The 25,390-nt window shown below is 51.8% G+C and overlaps 1 protein-coding gene across 1 annotated transcript in view; it reads right to left on the reverse strand.

Moving 5' to 3' along the window:
- Window positions 1-25,075, reverse strand: part of PPP5C (protein phosphatase 5 catalytic subunit) — a 40,914-nt gene extending 15,839 nt beyond the window's left edge. The window contains exons 1-2 of the mRNA XM_007997293.2: window positions 24,887-25,075; window positions 18,196-18,437 (exon numbers count right to left, since the gene is read on the reverse strand). Of these exons, the coding sequence (XP_007995484.1) occupies window positions 18,196-18,437; window positions 24,887-25,007 (363 nt within the window). The 5' untranslated portion in view covers window positions 25,008-25,075. The remainder of the gene's footprint in view (window positions 1-18,195; window positions 18,438-24,886) is intronic.
- Window positions 25,076-25,390: the final 315 nt, after the last annotated feature.

Consider the following 25,390-nt stretch of genomic DNA (forward strand, 5'->3'; position numbering starts at 1 on the left):
AGGGGCAGGCGGGCAGCAACACTGAGTGCTGTCACTTCCCTCGCTCACCCTCTGGGGAGGCCCGGGACAAAGGATTTCCCTGTTTTGTCCACTGAAGAGAGGAACTGAGGGTCACAGATCCCGGACACTGGGTTCAAATCCCAGCTCTGTAGGTCATGAGTTGGGTGACCTCAGGCAGGTGAGTCTGCTTCTGTGGCTCAGTTTCCCTCTGAGGTGAGACTGAGAACCGATCTCTCTCAGAAGGCCACTGTGAGAGCTGCACGGGTGAATGCTTGTGAACCCTGCACAGTGGTGCCAGGTGAAAGGAAACTCCACGTGGGCGCCCACTGCTCTTCACGGTCCCCGCTCTGGGGCTGCTGCGCTGATGACCAGATCAGACGATAGGCGTGGGGCGCTCGGCTTTGGGACAGAGCAAGTTCCCAGTGAAGGGAGCCCTATCCCCTCCCCTCTCCCCATCTTATTTACTCCAATTCCTGCAAACTCGGATCTTTTAACCTGAAAAGCAGATTGGATTTGGGAGCTGGATTCGGATCCTGGCTCTGCTACTTACTTGCCGTGTGACTTTGGGCAAGTGACTTCACCTCTCTGAGTCTCAGTTTAGTCATGTAGACCCTGTCTGACCTGCCCACCAGCCTTAGCCTCCCCAGGAGCGGACCCCCACAGCTCCTGTGCCAGAGGACAGACTGGGAGGCCCCAGGGCCGGCCCTCAAGGAGCAGGGGTGGCCTCTGGTGGAAAGCCTGGCAGTGTGAGTCAGAAACCTCCACAGACACCCACTGACCCCTGCAGGTTGGTGTGACAGAGGTGAGGGGTGAGGTTCATCCACGCTGGGAACAGGTGTGTGTGTCAAGCGGGGTGAGAAGAGCCCATGCCTAGCAGGCCACGGCTTCCTCCCTGTCTGGGCAGGCCCAGGGCACCCTGCCAGGCAGCTCCACCTGGGCTGTGGGTGGGTGTAAGGCAGGGGAGGAAGACAGCACCAGGCAGCCCCTGGCATCCTTCCCAATGGGGAGCGGTTATGTGCGCACACCCGGCTGGTGTCCAAATCAGCATGTGTCCTGGCCCATGCGGCTCCTCCCACCCCTCTATACCTCCCAGCCAGACCACTCATGTCCCCGGCGTGCTGGCTCCGGGCCTTTGTGCAGGCTGCCCCTGCCCAGAGCACCTCATTCGCACCTCCACCTCCTCCTCCAGGTCTCAGCCCCACTGTCCCCGCCTCTAGGAAGCCCCAGAGGCTGGGTCAGGCAACCTCTCTGGGCTCCCAAAGGCCCCTGGGCTCCCTTGTTCCAGCCATGAGCCCTGCCATGAGCTCCCTTGTTCCAGCCATGAGCCCTGCTGGGAACCGGTCTGTCTACCGCACTGGAAGGGGGCCCTGTGAGGGCAGGGCTGAGGCTCAGCCATAGCTGTGCTTGCAGCAGTGAATGAATTTCCCTTCCCCCCTTTCTCCAAACAAATGAATGAGTGACTGAGCATTTCCTCCCCGCCAGTCTCCTATTCTCCTATTCTCCGGGGGCGGGCAGGCTGGGAAGGAAGATGAAGGCAAACAATGACAGTGCAGGCAGGAGAAAGGGAGTGGGAATAGCAACAAGGGCAGCGGAAGCAGTAATAATACACAGCTCACTTCTGGAGCACTGACTATGCGCCTAATACCATGTGAGCAATTCACTTGCTCATTTATCCTCCCCGCACCTCTACATGGCAGTGTTTTCACAATCCTCATCTGACAGACAGAAAACCAAGGCCCGGGGAGGTGAAGTTGCCCACCCAGAAGCCAGGATTCCCTTCTCTTCCAGGCTAACCTGCGCCAAAGTCCAGGCTCCTGATTTCCACCATGCACGCTGGGAGGGGCTCCCCTTCTGCCACCTCCCCTCCCTGCTTAGGCCTCAGGGTACACTGCACACCCTCCAGGGAGGCAGCGTGGGGCGGTGGTTATGACCATGGGGCTCTGGGACTATGCCTCCTGGGTCTGAATCCAGGCCTGCCAGGGCAGGCGGCCTCACGTCTCAAGCCTCCCTCAGTTTCTAGAAAGTAGGGGTGGTGCCAGCACCCCTTGGAGGGCTGTCGTGAGAACTTAATGCCAGGTGGCAGCAGGCAAGTGCTCATCCCAAGGCCCGCTGCTACTGCAGCTGCTGTGACGTGCGAGGTCTAGCTGGGACAGTGAAGATGCCCTGCTGGGCTCCTGCTCCTAGGGAAGGTCATTCACTCTGGACCAGAGGGGACTCAGCTCCTGAAGGCCCACTGAGTCAGAACTTCACACAGAACTTTTCTTTTTTAAAGAAGTGGCATTTGGATTGTATCAAGGTCAGTATTCTGACTGTGATATTTATGTAGTCATGCCAGATATACCTTTAGGGAAAACTGGGATTTCTGCATTACTTCTTACAACTGCATGTGAATTCACAGTGCTAAGTAAACAAGTTGTTTCTAAAAGCATTACCTTCAGTGGGGAGTACTCATGGGTAATGATGTCTGGAGCTGGTGAAATGGTAACACAGGTTCACAATCCCGGAAGAAGCCCTGGGGGCTGCATGTATTTGGGGATTGGGAATTTTTTTGGATTTTAGTAAAGTGATTTGGTGGATGGTTGGGTGCGGTGGCTCATGCCTATAATCCCAGCACTGTGGGAGGCTGAGATGGGAGGATCACTTGAGCTCAGGAGTTCAAGACCAGCCTGGACAACATAGTGAGTCCTGTCTCTAGAAAAAAATACAAAAAAAAAAAAAAAAAAAAAGTTAGCCAGGTGTGGTGGTGCATGCCTGTAGTCCCAGCTACTTTGCGGGGCGGAGGCGGAAAGACTGCTTGAGCCCAGGTAAGGCCGCAGTGAGTCATGGTGGTGCCATCACACTCCAGCCTGGGTAACACGGTGAGATTCTGTCTCAAAAAAACCCAAAACAAAACAAAACAAGAAAACCCCCACGATTTGGCATACATGCTCTATCACAGGACACCCCCAGCAGGTCCAGGGCAGTATCTAGCAATCACACGCACACACATGGCCATTTCTGCAGCAGAACCCCCAGACATGCCACTGGAGAGTAACTAAGACCACCAGCAGCTTCTTCGTAGTTCAGGTCAGGTTTGCCACTGAATGAGTTGCCCAAACTTAGCAGAACTGTTCTTCAGAACTGCTTGGGTTTTAAAACTGAGGGTGAGGGATGATAGAGCAGCATCAAGATCCCACGTGGAGCGGACCCACAGTACAAGGTGTAACAGGGCATTCTAAGTATCTCCAACATGCAGACAATGAGCTGCAGCCCAGATGGGAGCCGAGGCATGCAGGCAGCTGGGGGAAGTCAGGTTTCCAGGGCAGGAAATGCTGCTGCCCAGGGACAGCCTGAAGCCTGACATGATGGTTTTCACCCTAGGGGGTTAGTTTCTGGTGAATGAGTCTGGCAAGTTACACCCAGCATTCTCTGGATAGTACGTCAGAGGAGAGAGCACCAGGGTGCACTGCCTGAGCTAAGGGCGAGTGCTGTGCCGAGAAACTCGGACCCGCTGCGCATGCCCTGCTTACGGCCTGACTCTGGGACAGAGCTGCCAGCTCCTGGCTGTGCAACCTCAGTGGAGGGAACTACCCTCTGGGCCTTGGTTTCCTCACCTATAAACCAGGGATAAAGAAAGTCTCCATTGTGCAGGATAGCTGTGAAGATGAAATGAGTTATTACTGCATGAAGGTCACGACCTGGGCCATGGCGAGTGCTGGATTAAACAGCGGTTGTGATAATTCCTGTTACTTTCACAGATCCATGCTGCAGGTGTACAGGCACCAGTATCCACTTGCAAGGCACCACGCATCTCTAACTGACTGTGCTGGACTCTGCTGTAAGGAACCCAAAGCCACAGAACAAAAACCAGGAGATCCCAGGAAGGGTTAGGGAGCACAGAAGGAGTCCCCAGATCTGGCCTAGGTCTGCACCCAAGTTCCAAGCATAGACAGGAAAGAAGAACACAGGTGTGTCTTCTGGAAAAGGACCCAATGAGGGGCAGATCCATCATGCGAGTCAGGGTTCTTCAGAGAGACAGAACCAGTAAGAGAGAGACACACACACGGGCTGGGCGCGGTGACTCACGCCTGTAATCCCGGCACTTTGGGAGGCCGAGGCGGGTGGATCATGAGGTCAGGAGATCGAGACCATCCTGGTTAACTCGGTGAAACCCCATCTTTACTAAAAAAACACAAAAAAATTAGCCGGGTGTGGTGGCGGGCACCTGTAGTCCCCACTACTCGGGAGGCTCAGCAGGAGAATGGCGTGAACCCGGGAGGCGGAGCTTGCAGTGAGCTGAGACTGCGCCACTGCACTCCAGTCTGGGCGACAGAGCAAGAGACACATATACAGTCATGAGCCTTATAATGACGTTTCAGTCAACAGTGGCCCGCATATACGAGTGTGGTCCCAGAAGGTAAACATGCTGAAAGAGTCCTACTGCCTATTATAGTGACAGCGCAGCCACAGGAATGTCTTAGTGCAACGCCATGACTCACACAAATCCATGATGAAAACAGAAGCCAAGCAAACCACCATGGACATTTTTCTGAAAACACCACCACTTTCTCAAGGGCCTCACGCAGGTCCTTCAGGGCTATCCAGAAGGCACTGTCACCCTGGATGACAGCTCCATGCGTATGACAGCCCCAGAGGACCTTCCAGTGGGACGCGGTGTGGAGGCGGGAGACAGTGATATTGATCTCCTGACCCTGTGTAGGCTGTGTAGGCTAATGTCTATTCGTGTCTTCGTTTTTAACAAAAAAGTTTAAAAAGCAGAAGAAATTTTTTTTCAACAGAAAAAAGCTTACAGAATAAGAATATAAAGAAAGTATTTTTGTACAGCTGTACCTCTGTGTTTTAAGTGTTATTACAACAAAGTGAGAAAGTTTTAAAAAATTAAAAAGTTTATAAAGTAAGTTACAGTAAACTAGGTTAATTTATTATTGAAGAACCAAAACTTTTTAAAAATAAATTTTAGTAGAATCTAGTGTACAGTGTTTATGAAGCCTACAGACATATACAGTACTGTCCTAACCTTACATTCACTCACCACTCACGCACTGACTCACCCAGAGAAATTTCCAGTCCTAGAAGCTCTATTCATGGTAAGCGCCCTCAACAGGTATACTAGATTTTATCTTTTTCTTTCTTTTTATTCTTTTTTTTTTTTTTTGAGACGGAATCTTGCTCTGTTGCCAGGCTGGAGTGCAACAGCTTGATCTTGGCTCACTGCAACCTCCGCCTCTCAAGTTCAAGCAATTCTCCCGACTCAGCCTCCCAAGTAGCTGGGATTACAGGCGCCCGCCACCACGCCTGGTTAATTTTTGTATTTTTAGTAGAGATGGGATTTCACCATGTTGACCAGGCCGGTCCTGAACTCCTGAACTCCTGAACTTGTGATCTGCCTGCCTCAGACTCCCAAAGTGCTGGGATTATGGCACGAGCCACTGTGTCCGGCCTATTTTATCTTTTTTTTTTTTTTTTTTTGAGACAGAGTCTCGCTGTGTTGCCCAGGCTGGACTGCAGTGGTGTGATCTCAGCTCACTGCAAGCTCTTTGAATGGTTCATGCCATTCTCCTGCCTCAGCCTCCAGAGTAGCTGGGACTACACCACGACCGGCTAATTTTTTGTATTTTTAGTAGAGATGGGGTTTCACCGTGTTAGCCAGGATGGTCTCAATCTCCTGACCTTGTGATCCACCCACCTTGGCCTCCCAAAGTGCTGGGATTACAGGCATGAGCCACCGCGCCCGGCCCTATTTTATCCCCTTTCTACGTTCAGATGCACAAATACTTACCGTTGTGCTACAGCTGCTGCAGCACTCAGCACAATAACATGCTGTACAGGCGTGTAGCCTAGGAACACTCGGCCATGCCACCTAACCTAGGTGCGTACATAGTAAACTGTAACATCCAGGTTTGTGTAAGCACACTCTATGGTGCTCACACAATGAAATCACCTAACAACACATTTCTCAAAAAGTACCCGTTGTTAAGCAATGCATGACTGTACCTATGCATGTGGATATACACGAGAGGGTGTTTGTTACGAGAACTGCCTCACTCCACACTGTCTTACCAATAAGTACAGAGTAGCTGCTTCATGCTCACTAGGTCCAATTAGTAAAATGCCATCAGTGTCGTGGACCAGTGTGATAGCTTGCAGAACGGAAGGGTGATCAATGTCTCCATGAAGGAATACTACCCTACCAAAAACAAGAGCAAAATAATGTCTTTTGTAGACTTGAATGGAGTTGGAGGCCATTATTCTACGTGAAATAACTCACTAATGGAAAATCAAACACTGTATGTTCTCACTTGTAAGTGGGAGCTAAGCTATGGGTACGCAAGGCATACAGAGTGGTATAATGGAAACTGGAGACTTAGAAGGGGGAGGGTGGGAGGGGGTGAGGGGTAAAAATCTATGTTCTGGGTGCAGCATACGGTAGTTGGGTGATGGGTGCGCTAAAATCTCAGACTTTGCCACTACACAATTCATCCATGTCACTAAAACCACATGTACCCCAAAAGCTATTAAAACAAAAAGATAACAAATTAGTAACAATTTTCATTGACAATTTTTTAAAAAGCAAAGATCCCTGTGAGGGAAACTGTGACCCAGGGCTGAAGGACGGATACATCCCTGAGGCAGGCAGCGAGGGTGTGGCGCTGGCCTTGCCAACTGAAAGCAAACTGCTTCTGGTGGGTCTGACAGACAGGGATGGAGAAAGGACACCTGCCACATCAGAAGCTGCACGGCAGGTCCAGGAGATGCATTCGCCCGCTCGAGCAATGAAACCGCACGGTACGGCAGCTGCAACTGAGGTCACCACCTGGTGAGCTTACGATAATCCCCTGCCATTCTCCAGGATGCAGCCGTCTTCTGCACAGGGCCGAACAGGAGAGCGGAGTGGGGATGTGGTAAAGATCTCCACCCCTGCATCTTTCAAGTCTTTGATGGTGGCACTAATCTCTACAATCTCCAGGGATGTGCTGCTGTTTTTGATTTACAATTTTCCTAGGTAGAGGCAGCTCTATGGCTTCCATTTAGCCTTTCCCACCATAACGGCCCTTACTCCACAGCTTAGGGAACCCACGTGGGGATTTTCCGCCAGCTGCTGAGTACACTTATTCCAATTGTGCAGCTGGAACGGGGGAAATAACCACAGGAGGGGTCCAGGGACCCACTCAACCCACTCAGAGTCAGACCTGAGCTAAAACTCCATTCATCACCAGGCCCCCTATAGGCCCTTATTCCGACTGGGGCGCAACAGTCAGATTATTCTAATGGTGGATTTGCTTCTGTGTTCCTGACAGACATCTTGCCTTCAGCAGCTGAGTGCTGACACTTGGCCCCTGCCTCTCCCGGATCTAATTGTTCCCACTGCATGTAAGTTTTACAACTGAGTGACTGTGGTTCCCACCGTAAGGTCCAGCCTGCAGAGAGGAGCAACCAGGGATGCCGGGGCCCCCTCACAAATCTGCTTCTCAAAGTATTGGTAAAAGGTGTTTTCTCTGGACCCTCCAGTGTGGGTGAGTGGGTTTTAAGTGACAAATCCACTCAAGCATTCCAATTTCCCTAAGCCTTTGAATCCCATCCCAAGAGAGACCGGGCATCTCCAGCTCACTCCTGGTGGGCCGCCTTCTGATCCCTGTTTCAGTCAAACCGTCAGCATCCTCTCAAACTCCCCGAGCTGCACCGTTCCATGCAGAATCTGGGGAAGAGGGTTGGGGAAGATGTCGGTGTGACTCTGCAGTTCTAGCCAAGGCAGAAATACGCTGGTACAGTAATTACAAATTTTATTTCTCTTTCTTTCCCCTACCTGATGTAGCGGTCCTAGCACCAAGGGTATATACCTACAGTGCTGGAAGCAGGGGTAATTCCTAAGAAACTGTAACTATGTTTTTAAACCTTCTGTCAGAATTCCCAAGGGCCGGATGGGAGTGGGTTGTGCTTTCACACCATCTGGCGAAACTGGGGCTAACAGTGAATGCGGTTATATAGCCTGGTGGTAAAAATAGCCCACTAGTCCCGCACCTATGTAACTGCACCCTATCCGAATGGAAGTGATCTGAGGGGAGGCATGTGCTAGATGAGTGTGCTGCCTACGACCCACACCCAGCGCAGTGGCCAATTCCAATGTCCTTTCCAAAAGGGTGGGTATGAGAAAGAAAAATTATCTGGTGAGCCCCTTTAAATGATCAGACCCAGAGAGGCACTGGAATAAGACAGCAGTCTCATCCCACTCCTCACTTAAGAGAAGTACTCATCCCCTGAAGCCACGTGCTATGTGGACTCTAGACGGCCACGAACCACAGACACCGTAACTCACACCCTCTAGTTCCACAATGGATGGGCAATTATTCATCAATGTTATTTTTATAAACCAATGATATTTCCTGAAAAACATCTTTTATAATCATCCCTCTTCTCATTTGTCCTTTTTTTGCTTTAAAAGCTCAAGCAGGCCAGGCATGGTGCCTCACACCTGTAATCCTAGCACTTTGGGAGGCTGAGGCAGAAGTTCAGCAGTTCGAGACCAGCCTGCGGAACACAGCAAGACCCCATCTCTACAATAAAGAAAAAAATTAGCCAGGCATGGTGGCATGCACCTGCAGTCCCAGCTACTTGGGAGGCTGAGGTGGGAGGATCACTTGAGCCCAGGAATTTGAGGCTGCAGTGAGCAATGATGGTGCCACTGCACTCTAGCCTGGGTGACAGAGTGAGATTCTGTCTCTAAAAATAAACCAAAAACCCTCAAGCCTCTCCCTTGTTCTCCAGTGCTCTTCCCAAGGTAACCTGAAGTGTTTCCAGGGCTGCAATTCTCTCAACCTTGGCCCTAATAAACTCTATGTTAATTCTGCCTCAGTTTCCTCAGTTATGTCAATGTTTCCCGGCCCTGTGAGCAGGATTCAGAGGTACCCCCCTCAGACACTGGGTGCCCCTGGACTCGATGCTCAGTACCAGAACAAACCCACTGTGTTCCTCCAACTCCACAGGTCTCACTGGGGGCAAAAGGGTGAGTGCTCCTGAATCTGGACCCCCTCTCTTGTCAGGTGAGGTCTAGACTTTGAGTGTTTTTTTCTACCTCTCTTTTTCTAGAAGGAAGGTTTCCATCTTTGTCTACGAGCCAGGGACTGGGGTTTCAGGGGGAACAAAGGAAATTGCCTTTTCCACCGTTGCTTCACAGCAGGAGGCCCGGGTCATGGCACTGGCATTCTGGCACTGGTGGCTGCACTTCTGGGCTGAAATTACACAGCATGCTTTTTAAATTGCAGCTGCTCCCAACTAAGCTGCATGAGGGTAAGTCTTCTTGCCCCAAAGAGAAGAGAAAATAGACCCCTCTGACCCACTGGATTCTTTAGGCAACCAGAGACTTTGCAGGGGTATGGGGACGTTTTTCCATGCATGACGTGTTGGAGTCTTAAAGGGCCTCCCATTAGGAGAAGACCAGTAAGGACTCTAGCTCAGCCGGAAAGGTATGAATAAGGGACTGGTCACTCTGATACCTGAAGCACTCTGCTGTCACAAGGGGATAAGAGATTCCAAGACACATAAGAACACGATTCACAGGCCAGGCGCAGTGGCTCACGCCTATAATCCCAGCACTCTGGAAGGCCGAGGATGGGCAGATCACAAGGTCAGGAGATCGAGACCATCCTGGCCAACATGGTGAAACCCCATCTCTACTAAAAATATAAAAATTAGCCAGGCGTGGTAGCGTGCGCCTGTAGTCCCAGCTACTCGGGAGGCTGAGTCAGGAGAATTGCTTGAACCCGGGAGGCAGAGATTGCAGTGAGCTGAGATCGCGCCACTGTACTCCAGCCTGGGCGACAGAGCGAGACTCCGTCAAAAAAAAAAAAAAAAAAAAAAAAATTATTTTACAATCAGCTACTGTCAAAAATTTGCTGCTTCTTCAAGGAAATTCACAGAAAAGACCATGACAAGCATTCTTGAATACTGGTTTCTGATAACTTTGGGGATTATACCATTGAACTAGGTAAAAACTTTCAGAACTCTAACAAAAAAATGATGGTTCATGAATACAATATCAAGTAGAATAAGAATTAATTACTTGTTCACAGGCCTGAACTGATGGAGGACTGAAATGGTTTTTACGGCTTTTTGTTTGAAACAGTGCTGATTCCTCTTTTCAAAAAAAATTTTTTTTAATTTTTTGAGACAGGGTCTCACTGTTGCCCAGGCCGGAGTGCAGTGTCACAATCTTGGCTCACTGCAACCTCTGCCTCCCAGGTTCAAACAATTCTCCTCATGCCTCAGCCTCCTGAGTAGCTGAGATTACAGGCATGCACCACCAAGTCCAGTTATATTTCTTTTTTATTTTATTTTAAAACATAATAATAACTTTCTTTTAATAGAGGCAGGGTTTCACTGTGTTGCCCAGGCTGGTCTTTAATGCCTGGACTTGAGTGATTCTCCTGCCTTGGCTTTCCAAAGGGCTGGGATTACAGGCGTGAGCCACCACAACTGGTTGGGTAAAGTATATTTTGGTGAGCAAAATTGAAACATGTACCTTTCTCTCTACCTGATTTCTCTAGAATTCACAAACTATTCATGAATATATTTTATGGCAATATAATTATTTGCATAAGAAAACAATAAGAATCTGTTTCCTTTTGTAACAGGACACACTGAAAACACTGGTTATTTTACCAAGGCTTTTTGACTGGAATAGCATATTTTCAGATATTACCTGACTGCTTTCAAACATTGGGGTTGACTTTATAAACCCAACAACCTGGAAAAAGAGTGGCCTGGTTTGTTACCTACACAGTTCCCTTACAAGGTCCCTGACCTTTCAGTAAGTAAAGAATGTTATGGACCAGGCACGGTGGCTCACGCCTGTAATTCCAGCATTTTGGGAGGTCAAGGCAGGTGGATCACAAGGTCAGGAGTTCAAGACCAGCCTGGCCAATATGGTGAAACCCTATCTCTACTAAAAATACAAAAAAAAAATTAGCCAGGCATGTTGGTGCATAACTGTAATCCCAGCTGAGGGAGGCTGAGACAGGAGAACTGCTTGAACCTGGGAGTGGAGGCTGCAGTGAGCCAAGATTGCACCACCGCACTCCAGCCTGGATGATAGAGTGATAGAGACAGAGCGAGATTCCGAGACTCCATCTCAAAAAAAAAGAACGTTACTTTGTTATTTTGCTGGTGGCTCAAGCCTGTAATCCCAGCACTTTGGGAGGCTGAGGCAGGCAGACTGCTTGAGCCCAGGAGTTCGAGACCAGCCTGGGTAACATGGTGAAACCCTATTTCTACAAAAAAATAAAAAAATTAGCTGAGCTTCATGGCACATGACTGTAGTTCCAGCAACTAGGGAGGCTGAGGTGAGAGTATCGCTTGGGCCCGGAGAGTCGAGGCTGCAAGTGAGCCACGATTGTGCAACTGCACTCCAGCCTGGGTGACAGAGCAAGAACCTGTCTCAAAAAAAAAAAAAAAAAAAAAAGTCATTTTCTGACAGGCCTAGGAACCTCAAGATATTCTGGGATATCGGGAAGAAAGGAATTCACCTAATTTGTAAGGTATAGGCAGAGTCTGATGGTGAATATTTGGCTTGGCTTTACAGTTTCAAAAGGCTTTTAAAAGTCTAATCTAGGACAGAAGCGGTGGCTCATGCCTGTAATCCCAGCACTTTGGGAGGCCGAGGTGGGTGGATCATGTGAGGTCACGAGTTCAAGACCAGCCTGGCCAACATGGTGAAACCCTGTCTCTACTAAAAATACAAAAATTAGCTGGACGTGGTAGCACATGCCTGTAATTCCAGCTACTCAGGAGGTGAGGCAGGAAAACTGCTTGAACCCAGGAGGTGGAGGCTGCAGTAAGCCAAGATCGCACCACTGCACTCCAGCCTGGCGACAGAGCGAGACTGTTAAAAAACAAACAAAAAGGCCGGGCACGGTAGTTCATGCCTATAATCCCAGCACTCTGTGAGGCCAAGGCGGGTGGATCACCTGAGGTCAGGAGTTCAAGACCAGCCTGGCCAACGTGGTGAAACCCCGTCTCTAGGTGAAAACACAAAAATTAGCCAGGTGAGTGGCTGCACGTGGTGACTCACGCCTGTAATCCCAGCACTTTGGGAGGCCGAGGCGGGTGGATCACGAGATCAGGAGATCGAGACCATCCTGGCTATCATGGTGAAACCCCGTCTCTACTAAAAATACAAAAAATTAGCCGGGTGTGGTGGCGGGCGTCAGTAGTCCCAGCTACTCAGGAGGCTGAGGCAGGAGAATAGCATGAACCCGGGAGGCGGAGCTTGCAGTAAGCCGAGATCGCGCTACTGCACTCTAGTCTGGGCGACAGAGTGAGACTCCGTCTGAAAAAAAAAAAAATTAGCCGGGTGTGTGGCAGGTGCCTGTAATCCCAGCTACTCAGGAGGCTGAAGCAGGAGAATCGCTTGAACCCGGGAGGCGGAAGTTGCAGTGAGCCGAGATTGCACCATTGCACTCCTGCCTGGGCGACAAGAGGAAAACTACATCTCGGGGGGTGGGGGGGAATAGTCTAATCTGAAATTCCTCATTTTCCAGAAAAGCCAACTTAAGAGGAGTCTATATGGTCAGTCACTAATCCTGCTGTACTTTATGCAAATAAAGTATAACACTTATTTTGAGAATAAATTGGTCCTGCTATTATTAGTGTCTTTGGTAAAACTGGGGGACTGGAGAGAGAAAAACGATGCTTCAGTAGCACATCTGTGTTGAGATTCTAGCCCTGACCATTGTTTTTGGGTTATTATTATTTGCCTGCAGTTTGTACTGAATCTTGAATTCTATCTTGGCTACAGTAAGTCCCCAAAGCAGAAGCTGGGTTTCATTTTCCCCATGATGGTTTCAGTTGGCTCCCTAACTGGAAAAGGCTCTTTTTTTCATTCTGGCGTATATATTCTTGTTTTCATTATAAACCTTATGTGCATTATATTTCTACTATTTAAATTACTAATCTTGTTGTTTTACTTCCAAGAAAATGAAAATCCTGGTATCCTAAAGACTAGAGATGATTCAACACACAAGACGCAGCTGTATAAATCAGTGACTTGATTCAGGTCTTCTTTTTGCCACTCTGTGAGGCCATCCTACTTCAGTTTCTGGACACTCTGAAAATTCCTCACTGAGCCATCTCCTTCCCCCTCCCCCACATGGAACAGGCCTGCCCTAAAGTGAGCCTTCTTAGTGACGAGGGACACTCTGACACTCAGACTTTGATCAATGCTTTCGAGAAGAAAGATTTTGACTAAAAGGGAAAAATGAGAAAGAAAATAAACTCTTCCTTGAGTAATGCAAACCCCCTTTAAATGATCGAGCCTAGAGAGGAACTGGAATGAGGGAGCAGTCATGTCCCACTCCCCACCTTGAGAAAAACTCATCCCCCGAAGCCACTGACTCTGTGGACTCGAGAATAAGACTCCATAAACAGCTACACATCAACCTCACAATGCCATACACGGACACCATCACTTACACCCTGTAATTTAACAAGGTAGAGCCAATTACTCATCAATGTTATTTTTTAAACTAATGAGAGTTCCTGAAAAACACCCTTTGTAATCACTCCTCTCCTGATGTATTCTTTTGTCTTTAAAAGCTTGAACTTCTCTGTTCTCTAGAGCACTTCCCAAGATAACCTGAGGCTCCCAGGCTGGTCCTCAACCTTGGTCCAAATAAAATCTCTACTTATATTAATTTTGCCTCAGTTTCTTCCTTCAGGACAACAGGTATAAATGAAGAGATGGAGGAACATTTATGAGGGTAAAGGAATGAATAAATGAGTTATGAATTAAGAAAACTCCAGTATTACATCAACACTTTGAAAGAGGCTCAGAGTCAGAGGTGACATTGTCTCTAATCTCAATTATACCTAATGCCTGAAAGGGGGAAGCTATATATTTGCTGAGATCACACCTGCTTTTGGAAACTGACAAGACTGAATAGAAACCTGCAAACCTGACTGGTCTCAGCCTGGGAGACATAATCATATAATGTGATGGACTAATTATTAATGACCTAATGGAGTTCTAGTAACAAACCGGCCAGTAGTACCTTTTGAGTTGTTTATTCTTTGGATATAAGGGAACTGTGTTTGAAGACCACAGGTGGCCAGTGGTACTGGGAAATACAGGTTTGATATTCATCATGTCCTGTTTCCTGGCACACAACTCCTAAAATCTTTGGAATCTCCAAAGTGATGTGCCTTTTTGCAAGCTCATGTGTTGACTAATGGCTAGCCACCCCTACGTAGCTTCAGGATGGGGGCTGGTCACTGGAATAATCAAAGTGGGACTGTGAGGTTGGAATGTTTCAGCCCCGCCTCCAACCTCTGGGAGGGGAGAAGGGCTGCAGGTGAAGTTGATCACCAATGGCCAATGGTATAATTAATCATGCCTACATAATGAAACTTCCATAAAAACCCAAAAGGACTGGGTCCAGGGAGCTTCCGAATAGCTGAATACAAGGAGGTTCCTGAAGGGTGGTGCTCCAGGAGAGGGCGTGGAAGCTCTGCGCTCCATTTCACACGCCGCTCTGTGCATCTCCTCATCTGTATCCTTTGTAGCAGCCTTTATAATAAGCTGGTAAACGTGTTTCCCTGAATTCTATGAGGGAGTTCTCCTAGCAAATTAACTGAACCCAAGGAGTGGGTCACAGGAACGTTAATTAATACCCAGTCAGTCAGAATCACCGGCAGAATAACCTAGGTCTTGTGATCAGCATCAGAACTGGGGGACAAGTGGGGACTAAGTCCTCAACCTGTGGAATCTAATGCAATCTCTAGACAGATCGTGTCAGAATTGACTCAATTAGAGAACACCCAGCTGGTGTCCACTGCAGAATCGACTGCCTGGTTGCCGGTAGGAGAAACCCCCACTCCCTTTCGTGACCAGTGGTCACAGAAACTTTCTGTGTTAATTGTTGACTGAGAGAAAAGAAAAAACACTTTGGGGCCGGGTACCGTGGCCCATGCTTGTAATCCCCTCCCTTTGGGAGGCTAAGGAGGGCAAATTACTTAAGCCTACGAGTTTGAGACCAGCCTAGACGACACAGTAAAACCCCATCTCCACAAAAATTACAAAAATTACCTGGGCATGATGGCGCACACCTGTAGCCCCAGCTACTTGGGAGGCTGAACTGGGAGGATCACTTGAACCCAAGAGGCAGAGGTTGCAGTGAGCCAAGATTTGTGCCACTGCACTCCAGCCTGGGTGACAGAGCAAGACTGCCTCAAACAAAAAACAAAGAAAGAAAAAACTCTTTGGTTGTTATTTCTATATTCTCACCTCCTTTAACAGATGAGGACACTGAGGCTGGGAAGAAAGGCACTGGGAGCCATGCAGCTGCTACCCAATCTGAGCTGGCTGTGAACCTAGGCATCCTGAGCCCAGAGCCTGCCCCTCCAGCCCCTGCACTGGTGACCTCAGACCCTCTGCCTACAGCCCACATGTAAAACAGGGATTTTTGTATCACACGCAACACTCATCTGTACTTGTGTAAATGAAAAGTAATTTCCATAAAACAATATTTATACACACTTCCTCCAAACAATGACCCGTTTTCTTTTCTCTATTTGATGAGGACAAAAGTGCTGAAGCTATTCAACTGACTGTGGCCCAGAAACAGTTACAAGCATGGATTGGAGGTTCAAGTCTCAGCTCTGCCACTTCCCTGCTGGGTGACCCTGGAGGAGGGACATCCCCTCTCTAGGCTTCAGGCTGAATTCAGGTGCACAAAGGGCTCCCAGCAGTGCTGGGCCCAGAGTGAGCAGACAGCTGAGGAAACTCAGGCTAAGGGGAGCTTCCTTGCCCAAGGTCAAGGTCACGTGTTTGCTCTGCTTCCCTGGCGAGCTCCTGGTCCAGCAGGAAACTCTAGCATCTGGCAAGCAGGAGGTCTAGTCTTGGGAAGATGAACTGCCCCAGGGCACACGGAGCCTGAAGAATTGTGCAGAAGGGAGCAGGGCTGGAGGCCTGCAGGCATGTGGATGGCCTGATGACAGGTAAGCCCTCAGGCTCATGTGGGGGTCCCCAATGCTGCTGGGAGAGCCCCCATGGGGAAATGGGCCATGACAATTTAGGTGCTGGGTGTTCTGTAAAAGGCTCTGAATTCCCCACCCCCTCAACCCTCCCTGCCATCTGCCAGGCCTGGGACATAGCCCAGACGTGGCATACCCACAAGATGGCTGAAGCCAACCAGTCCAGCCTCAGGGAGTATGCGGGCTTGGGCCCTAGACTGGGCCAGAGCCTTAAAAAGAGCTCCTGCTCCTTACCCTGGGGAAAGATGCTCCTGCAGCCCCACATGTGACGAAGACCCTGCCCTAAACCTGTACTTGGGGCTCCTCTCTTCTGCCCCACTGTCTCCCCAGTCCCCCTTCTCACCTGGAGCCCTGCCCCAACCCAACACCGACTGTCCTTCTTGGTTACTCATTACTGAGCCCTGCAGTTCGTGACCTTTACTCAACCACGTCATCACAGCCACTGCCACCCAGAGGTGGCCACTCCTCCCGTCACCATTTTCTAGATTAGGACACCAAGAGACAATGAGGGAGCGGCTTGGTCAAGAATGGCCTGAGAGCCCAAGTTGGGAAGGCCTCTGCTCTGCTGTCCCTGCTCCAACCCTTCTAGGTGTCACCCTAACCCCCCGCCACATCTCTGCCCCCATCCTAACACGTGTCCCCTGGCCCCGTGTTTGGCTCAAGCCTTCACCTGGCTTGAAGTCCACCCTCCACCCCAGCGGCCAATAGCCGGTCCAGTCATCTGAGCTGGCTCCACCGACTGCAGACTCATGATTCTCAGCCCCACACCAACTGCAGACTCGTGGCTCCCAGCTCCCTGGTTGCCCCTCCCTGCACGACAGAAGCAGCTCCGAGTGTGATGGCTGCAACCGAAGGAGGGAGTGAAGTGTCTGTGTGTGGCGGCAGGATAACAATCCTCTCGACACACAAGACACACAGCCCCTGCTGCACCGTCCCCACGCGCAGGACAAGCACACGTCCCCATCTCAGGGAGCGAACTCTGAGGTAGGAGAGACAAGGCCCTGAGGGCCAGACCTCCTGGGTTCAAATCCCAGCTCTGCCACTAACCAGGTGGGGGTCACTGGGCAGGTGACTTCACCCCTTAGGGACTCAGTTTCCTCATCCGTGCAAGGGGAGTAATCCCAGTTCCCACGTCCCAGGGTGCTGCGATGATTCAGCCAGCCTCCCTGAAGGAAGGTGCAGAGCATACCTGGTGTGAAGGTGTGCGCTCACTCTGCAGGGCCTCACGCATCAGGATTTTCATCAGGTGGCTGAGGGCACTAGAGAATTCTCACTGTGCCCTAGGTCCCCTCCCTCATCAGCATATCACGCATATCCCGCCTGCTGTCCCTGGCAGCGTTATCACCCTTCCTGTTTCCTTTTTCTTTTTTTTTTTTTTTTGAGACAGGGTCTCACTGTGTCCCCCAGGCTAGAGTGCAGTGGTGACAGCACAGCTCACTGCAGCCTTGAGCTCCTGGGCTCAAGTGATCCTCTTGCCTCAGCCTCCTGAGTAGCTGGGACTAAAGGTGTGTGCCACCACGTTTGGTTTATTTTTGTATTTTTTGTAGAGATGAAGTCTCCTCCCCATGTGGCCCAGGCTTGTCTTAAACTCCTGGGCTCAAGCAATCCTCCCACTCTGGCCTCCCAAAGTGCTGGGATTACTGTCGTGAGCCACCGTGCCCGACTTCCCTTCCTCTTTCCTTCAAAGTGCAGATCCTCACCTGCAATTATTTGGCTAACCTATTCAGTGGTGGGTTTTCTGCCTGCCCCTGAAAGACAAGCTCTACCAGAAGAAGGGAGGCTGTGTGGCTCCCGTCCAGCACCGGCACTAACAATGACAGTAACCATCAGGTGAACCATCACAGGACGAGACCCTGGGTCGGTTACTGGTCTACTCATGTGAAAAGCAGAAGCTCACTTTTCCTCACAGCTGCCCTTCAGGCTGATCCTCTTGTTCTCCTCATTTCACAGATGCGGAAAGGAAGGTGCAGAGAGGCAGGGTAACTGGCCCAGGGTGACAAAGTGTGAGATGACTGAGCAGAGCTGTGGCCTGGGCCCAAGGCCCCACAGGCACTTGCTGGCTGGCTAAGTGGTGACTAGAGGCGTGAATGGCTCCTCACACCCATCCCCGCCAGCCTGGCCCTCGGTATCTGCCTGGCTCAGGTGCCAGGCCTGGCCCGCTCCCCAGCTCACCGTCTCGTAGTCTCGCAGCGCGGCCCGGAACTTGCCCAGTGCCATGTTGCTGGCAGCCCGGCGGTAATAACCCTTGATGTATTTCTTGTCCAGCTCGATGGCCCGCGTGGCATCTCCCAGTGCGTAGCCATAGCACTCGGTGCGCAGGTAGGCCAGGCTGCGGTTGCCATAGTAGATGGCATTGCTGGGGTTCAGCTCGATGGCCTGGCTGTAGAACTTGATGGCATTCTCATAGTCCTTGGCTGCGGAGATGGAGGAAGAGGCATGAGGCAGTGCTCCAACCCCGCGAGGACAGGCCCTGGGCTGGGTGACGCCCAGTCTCCCTGTTCACAGACGGGGAAGCTGAGGGCCACTCTGAGCCCAGAGGCATCTCTTCAGCCTGCCCCTCCTGCCTGTCCCAACCACCCTAGCTCAGGGCTTGTCCTCTCGGCCACAATCTCCAGGACTGAAGAGATTCCACACACCCGCCCGCTCAACCCTCCAGCCCCAAGCTGGGCACTAGCAGCAGACCGAGGGAAGAGCACTCCAAGAGCAAGAAGAGCAGGTGCAGAGGCCCAGAGGCAGCTGAGCCTTGTCTGAGCGCCAGTGAGAGCTGGGGCAGCTGGGCACAGTGGGCAGGGGGAGGACAGATGAGACAGGGACAGATCCCTGGGCCCCGAGCAGCCACAGAGAGGTCTGGACATTGATGTTCTAAGTGTGGAGTGACAGGATGTGACATCTGGCCAAGGAGAGGTCGGATTTTTATTTGAGATGAACTACAGCTGTGCCCTGCATTTACATCATGACCTGTGGAATCCTCATGTCTCCACGGGAGTAAGGACCATCTGGTGCTCACTTCACAGACAAGCCATGGAGGTCTTGCTCAAGGTCAAATGCCCTGTCTGCACCTGCAGAGCCAGGCTTGATCCCTCCCTCGTGCCCATTTGACAGGCAGGAGAGCCAAGGCTTGCACAGCCTTAGAGGCTTGTCCCCACTGGGGGCCGTGATGTACCAGGGCCATGCAGGGCTTTAGTACATAGGTCCCTTCACTGAACTCTCACAAGCCCGGGGATATGGCATTACCCTGTCTCCAAATCTGGGGACTGAAGCCCAGGGAGGAAAGGCCTGTGCTCAAGGTCACACAGCGGGTGACAAGCGGGCCTTCTGAGCCAGGCCAAGACCAAAAGGTTCCCACTCTCACGCCCCATGCCATGGTGACCTCTGGGCAGCAGCGTGGCACAGGGGCAGGCACAGAGGCAGGAGCAGGTGGCCTGGGCCCAGTCCCTAGCTCTGCCTTTTACTACCTGGGTATCCCTGGGCTACTGAGGAACCGCCTGTGGACTGAGGTTTCCTAGAGTCCTTCTACCAGCAGCCCTGAACAGAGTCCCCAGCCTCACTCCCATTTTAATGTTCTCAAGAGCACTCCGACAGTCCTTCGACCCACAGCCCTGCCCTCCCCAGACAGTGGTGCCCAGTGTTTAGGGTTGGGGCAGCTCAGAGGGGACACCAGGGCTGAGACCTGGAGGATGGGAGTCAGCTGGGTGAAGAGATGGAAGAAGAGAGTCCCAGGCTCCATGAGTGGCTCCAGAGGAAAAGGAAGGAGGGAGGCAGAGAGAGATGGGGACTGACATTACAGAAGGGAGAAGTAACAATCTAACAACAATCCTCTTTGCCAGGCTAACTCCTGGCAATCTTTCAAATGGCTCACATGTCCCCTCCTCTGGGAAGCCCTCCTTTACCCCCAGGCTGAGTCAGGCCCCCGACTGGGCTGCCCCAGTCCCTGGGCTCTCCTGTGCCTACCCTGTCCACTCTCATTGTCACTGTTAAGTAATGAGTGTGTCCCTCCATAGCTGTGAGCCCCAGGAGGGCAGGGCCCGGGACTTCCCAGAAACAAGCAAGGGCAGAACCAGGCAGCCCAGATCTGACCGACCCTCCCTGGAATGCCAGAGCCTTCGAGGACTCCTTCAGGTCTCCTGGCTGTGGTCCAGAGGCCGCCTGGCCAGCACTCCTGATGGGGCAGCTGTTACTCCAGTGGCACAGGGAGGGGAGCCTGGAGTCTCAGGGCCTGCCACCCGGCTCTGCAGATTTTTAACTCGAGGCCGCAGGCAAGCAGCCTCCTCTTTCTGAGCTCTGCCTCACTGGGTGGCTGTGAGGGTTTTATGAACTTGTGTAAGAAAACTGGCTGCGGCTGGGCGCGGTGGCTCAAGCCTGTAATCCCAGCACTTTGGGAGGCTGAGACGGGAGGATCATGAGGTCAGGAGATCGAGACCATCCTGGCTAACATGGTGAAACCCCGTCTCTACTAAAAAATACAAAAAACTAGCTGGGCGAGGTGGCGGGAGCCTGTAGTCCCAGCTACTCGGGAGGCTGAGGCAGGAGAATGGCGTAAACCCGGGAGGCGGAGCTTGCAGTGAGCTGAGATCCGGCCACTGTACTCCAGCCTGGGCGACAGAGCGAGACTCCGTCTCAAAAAAAAAAAAAAAAGAAAAAGAAAAAAGAAAACTGGCTGCAGCAAAAGAAGCGGGCAAAAGAAGTTAATGCATGAGTGACTAAATGAAGGGAAGAAGTGAAGGGAAGAAGAGGAAATGGGAGGAGCCAGTACTCCACGGGTCAACCCACATGCCATATCCTGGCCCTGTTCTATGTGCTTTACAAACAGGATCATATTTAAGCCTCAAGACATTCCCCATTTTAGATGCAAGGAAACAGAGGCCCAGAGAGGTTAAATCATTTGTCCAAGTGTCATCAAGCATGTAGAGAAAGACACAGGGTATGAACCCAGGCAGCCTGAGCTCTCAACTGTGGCCTGCTCCCTCCCCACAAGCTCTTAGACCTGGAGCCTCTTTAGGGGTTAAGCATAAGCCCCCACCCCCGATTTTACAGAAGCAGGGCACGGAGGCCCAGAGAGAGGGGAAGACAGTTGAGACACTTCCCTTTGACTCAGACCTGAGACGGGGACCCGGCTCTGCCCCCAGGATTTCTGGAATAGGCCTGAACTTACAGAGCAATCAGCCACAGTTGAGGGGACAGTCCTCTGAGCCCCGGGACCTCTCTTCTCCCTGCTGGGGCCCCTATTCTCCTCAACAGGGCCAGTATGGCTCTGGGAGGAAGATGAACATAGGAGCCAAGCACGTGGCGAGGAAGGGGATATCCGGGCCCTGCTGCTCACACACTCTGACCTTGGGCAAGTGGTTTCACTTCTCTGAGCCTTGCTTCCTTTATAAAATAAACAGGGCCACTCCTAGCCATCTCCCAGCCTCCGGGCAGGATTAAACCCCATGGTGTAGTACCTGGCCACCACAAGGCTCAATTAAGGTGAACTGTAATTATTCTTTTTATTGCTATTCCCACAGCCCTGGAGCCTGGGGCGCTGTGCCTGCTACTGCCTGCCAGACAGCGAGGGGCCTGGGCCAGCAGGGCCGTTCTCCTCTGTACCAGCTCAGTGCCAGGCCCCTCTGGCTGCCTGCCCAGCCCCAGGACTCCTGAGAGCCTGGATCCCAGGTCCTGGGGGACAACGGGCTCCTCCCAATGGCAGCTGTGGCCCAGAATTCTGACGCGGCCTGAGCAGCAACCCTCATGCAGGCTGCTCCCATCACAGGGAAGTCCAGCTTCCACCTCATCACCCAGCTGAGACTGAGCCTCATCCTGGACTCCTCCCGATCCCTCAGCTCCCAAAGCCTGGCAGTCACTTCGCTTCTTTTGCCAAGTCAGCCTCCTGAACATCTCTCAGATCCAGCCACTCCCTTCTCACCCTCCAGCCCCACCCAGCCCTGGCCTGGCCTCTCCTACCCAGGTTCCTGGCTCAGCCTCTACCTGGCCTCACAGTCTCTTCTCCTGCCCCACCAGAGGGGTGTTCCTAAAGCACAAACCTGACCCTGTCCTTTCCCTACTCAGAACCTCCCAGGGCTCCCCAGAGCCCCATCCCCCCACCACCCCACCCCAGAAAGCCCTGCCTCCTTCCCACAGCCCTGCGCAATCTGCTCCCCGCAGCTTCATCGTAACCTCCTCCAGCCTCCTACTCACGGCCTCCATGCCAGGTTCCGCTCACCTTTGGGCCTTTGCCACCTGTTTTTTTTTTTTTCTGCCTGGAGTACCGTCTACCCTCTCTCCAGGCAGCCACTCTCACTTCCTCTCTGAAACACTTCTTGAATCTATTTCTGTCCCTCCAGCCTGGTTGGCGATCACCACCCCTCACCTGTCCACTAATCTAGCCTCCTTCCTGTCTTACCCTGGAGTCCAGTCTCTGCATGGCAGCCAGGGATCTTTTCTGAATGATAACTGAACCACGGCACCCCACTCTTGAAACATCCCATGGCATCGACCACCCTCAGGATGACACCCACATTCCCCAATCTGACTTCCAAGGTTCTACCTCTGGCCTCATCTCTCACTGGTCCTACCTCCCTCTCATGGCTCCCACCAGATCAAACTTCTCCATACTTTGCTTCTGCTCCTGCTGGAGGTCAACTCTTTTCCAGGGGTCCAGATCCTTTCCACCTCCACCTTCTCCAGGGTTTTGCTGCTGCAAGTCTCCCCTCTCACATGCAGAATCAATTCTCCATCTCTACTGGACTCTACTCTCTTCCATCCTTACAAAAAATCCATCTTCCCCTGACACTGCATGTTCTTTTTTTTTTTTTTTTTTTTTTCTGTCTGTTGCCCAGTCTAGAATGCAGTGACGTGATCTTGGCTCACTGCAGCCTCTGCCTCCCAGATTCAAGCGATTCTCCTGCCTCAGCCTCCCCAGTAACTGGGACTACAGGTGTGTGCCACCACACCCGACTAATTTTTTAGTAGAGACGATGTTTCACCATGTTGGCCAGGCTGCTCTCGAACTCCTGCGCACGTTCACTTCTTACCACCCTCCCCCATTTCTCCACTCTTCTTCAGAACCAATACTCCTAACACTTAACATTTGCTCTCTCCACTCCCTCCCTTCCCATTCACTCTTCAGCGCCCTCTTGGCTGCACCAGCCCTGTCATTCCCCAACAACTGCTCCTGTCAACATCACCATCAGCGTCCACGGAGCCAAAGCCAATGGCCAGTGCTCACCTTGGCAGCATCGGACTCAGGGCACCAGCTCCTTGTTCTATAAGCGCTCTCTTCTCTCCGCCTTCCCGACACCTTTCCTGGCTTCCTTTCCACCTCACTAAGCGGTCCTCCTTAGCCTCCCCCTCTTCCACTCGGGATCAGTCCTAAGTCCCCTCTCTAGACCCTCTTACTAGATTATCTCATCCATTCCCAACCATAGTTTGATCACACCCAAATTCTTCTCCAGTCCAGACTGGCCCATTTACTTACTCAGTGTGTCCTCCTGTAGGGCCAGGAGTGGTGGCTCACGCCTGTAATCCCACCACTTTGAGAGGCTGAGGTGGGCGGATCACCTGTGGTCAGGGGTTCGAGACCAGCCTGGCCAACAGAGCGAAACCCCGTCTCCACTAAAAATACAAAAATTAGCTGGGCATGGTGGTGTGCATGCGCATCTATAATCCCAGCCACTCGGGAGGCTGACGCAGGAGAATCACTTGAACCAGGGAGGCGGACGTTGCAGTGAGCTGAGATTGCGCCATTGCACTCTGGCCTGGGCAACAAGAGTGAAACTCCGTCTCAAAAAAAAAAAAAAAAATTCCAAACTGCTCTTTGCAATGACTTGGGGAGACCCTGCATGATCTGCCCTCTGTCCTAATCTCATCTTGCTATTGGTCTCCCGCTAACTAGCAAAAGCCCCAGTCATGCCAGTGTCCTTTCATTCCCCACCCCAGGGCCTTTGCACAGGCTGCCTTAACTCCCTGGAACACTCCTCTCCAGTTCTTCCTCTGTGAGTTTCAGCTTAAATGCTTCCTGCTCAGTAAGGCCTTCCCCCACTACCCTATCTAAAGTAGCCTCCAACCCTTATTCTCTACTTCATCACGCTGTTGGTTTGCTTTCAAAGCACTCATCACAATTTAAGTATCTTACTTATTTACATGTTTTTTTTTTTTTTTCACGTCTGGTTCACCTGCAAAATTACAAGCTAAGGACAGGACCACATCTCTCTCCTTCACTGCTATATCCCTAGAGTCAAGCACAGTCCTTGGCACATAACAGGTACTCAGTAAATATTTGTTGAATTAATGAGTGAATGGGTGCCCCACACTTGACTCTTTCTCAATATTCTAAGTGATACTATTCTTGGGGATCCCCACCCCTACTCCCAAGGCCCCCACCATCACATTCCTTTTCCTCGGGTCAGCCCAAATCTCCTACTTCCTTGTTCCCCCCGTCTAATGATCCATTCCCCACCCCCACGATTGCCGCCTCTATTGGGACTGTCCCTCCTCTACTCCCCACTTGGCGGCACCCACCCCAGGACTCCCCATTTGGTAGCGCCAACACTCACTCCCCCACCACATGTCACTGCCTGGTAGCGCCCTCTACAGGCCTCACGTTTGGTAGCGCCCTCATTCCAGTCCCCCTCTCGCCTCACAATTGGTGGCGCCCTCCTCAGTCTCTCCACTGAGTAGCACCCGCTCCGCACGCCACTCCTAGGTATCACTCTCCGAAGCCCCCTATGTCGCCCCTTGGTAGCGCCATCCTGGGCCTCCCCACGCCCAGTCACTTGGTAGTGCCTGCCCCGCGCCCAGGCTGCAGCTCCGCGTTGCCATGGTTCCGCGCGGGCCCGGCACCCCGCGGCCTGGGCCGCTGTCCACCCTCCCTGCTAGGCGGGCGCACCTTTGAAGTAGTCATTGGCCTGAGTCTTGAGCTCCTCTGCCCGCTTCAGAGCGCCATCAGCCGGGTGTTCGTCCCGGGGGGGCTCAGCACACTCAGTCCGCTCGCCCTCCGCCATCGCCATGCCGCAAAGCGACCCCTACCCTGGCAACGGCCGCCAGCGGCACCCGGCCGAACCGTCGCGAAGGAGCGCCGGGTGGCCGCCGCCGCTGCCGCACAAGTGTCGTAAAGCGCGGGCCTTGAGGGGCCCTTCACGCGCCTGCGCAGGTCCCTCTCGCCATAGAGCGCGCGGAGGACAAGGTGACCAGAGGGTACCCGGACGGTACCCCTGGTAGAGAGAGCCAATAGGGAATGAGAGAAGGGGCGCGCGGGGAAACAGAGCTGGTGTGGCCTCTGCTCCCAAAGTTATCGTGTTCCAAGGCTGTAAAAAGTTTCTCGGTTCTTAAAGTGGGATTTCCCCGCTGTCCTCTAGGGTTGGGGGGGTGGGTTGTGAATGTCGCTGGCGGG

This window comes from Chlorocebus sabaeus, chromosome 6, assembly GCF_047675955.1.
Source record: "Chlorocebus sabaeus isolate Y175 chromosome 6, mChlSab1.0.hap1, whole genome shotgun sequence".
In the NCBI taxonomy this organism is placed as follows: Eukaryota; Metazoa; Chordata; class Mammalia; order Primates; family Cercopithecidae; genus Chlorocebus; species Chlorocebus sabaeus.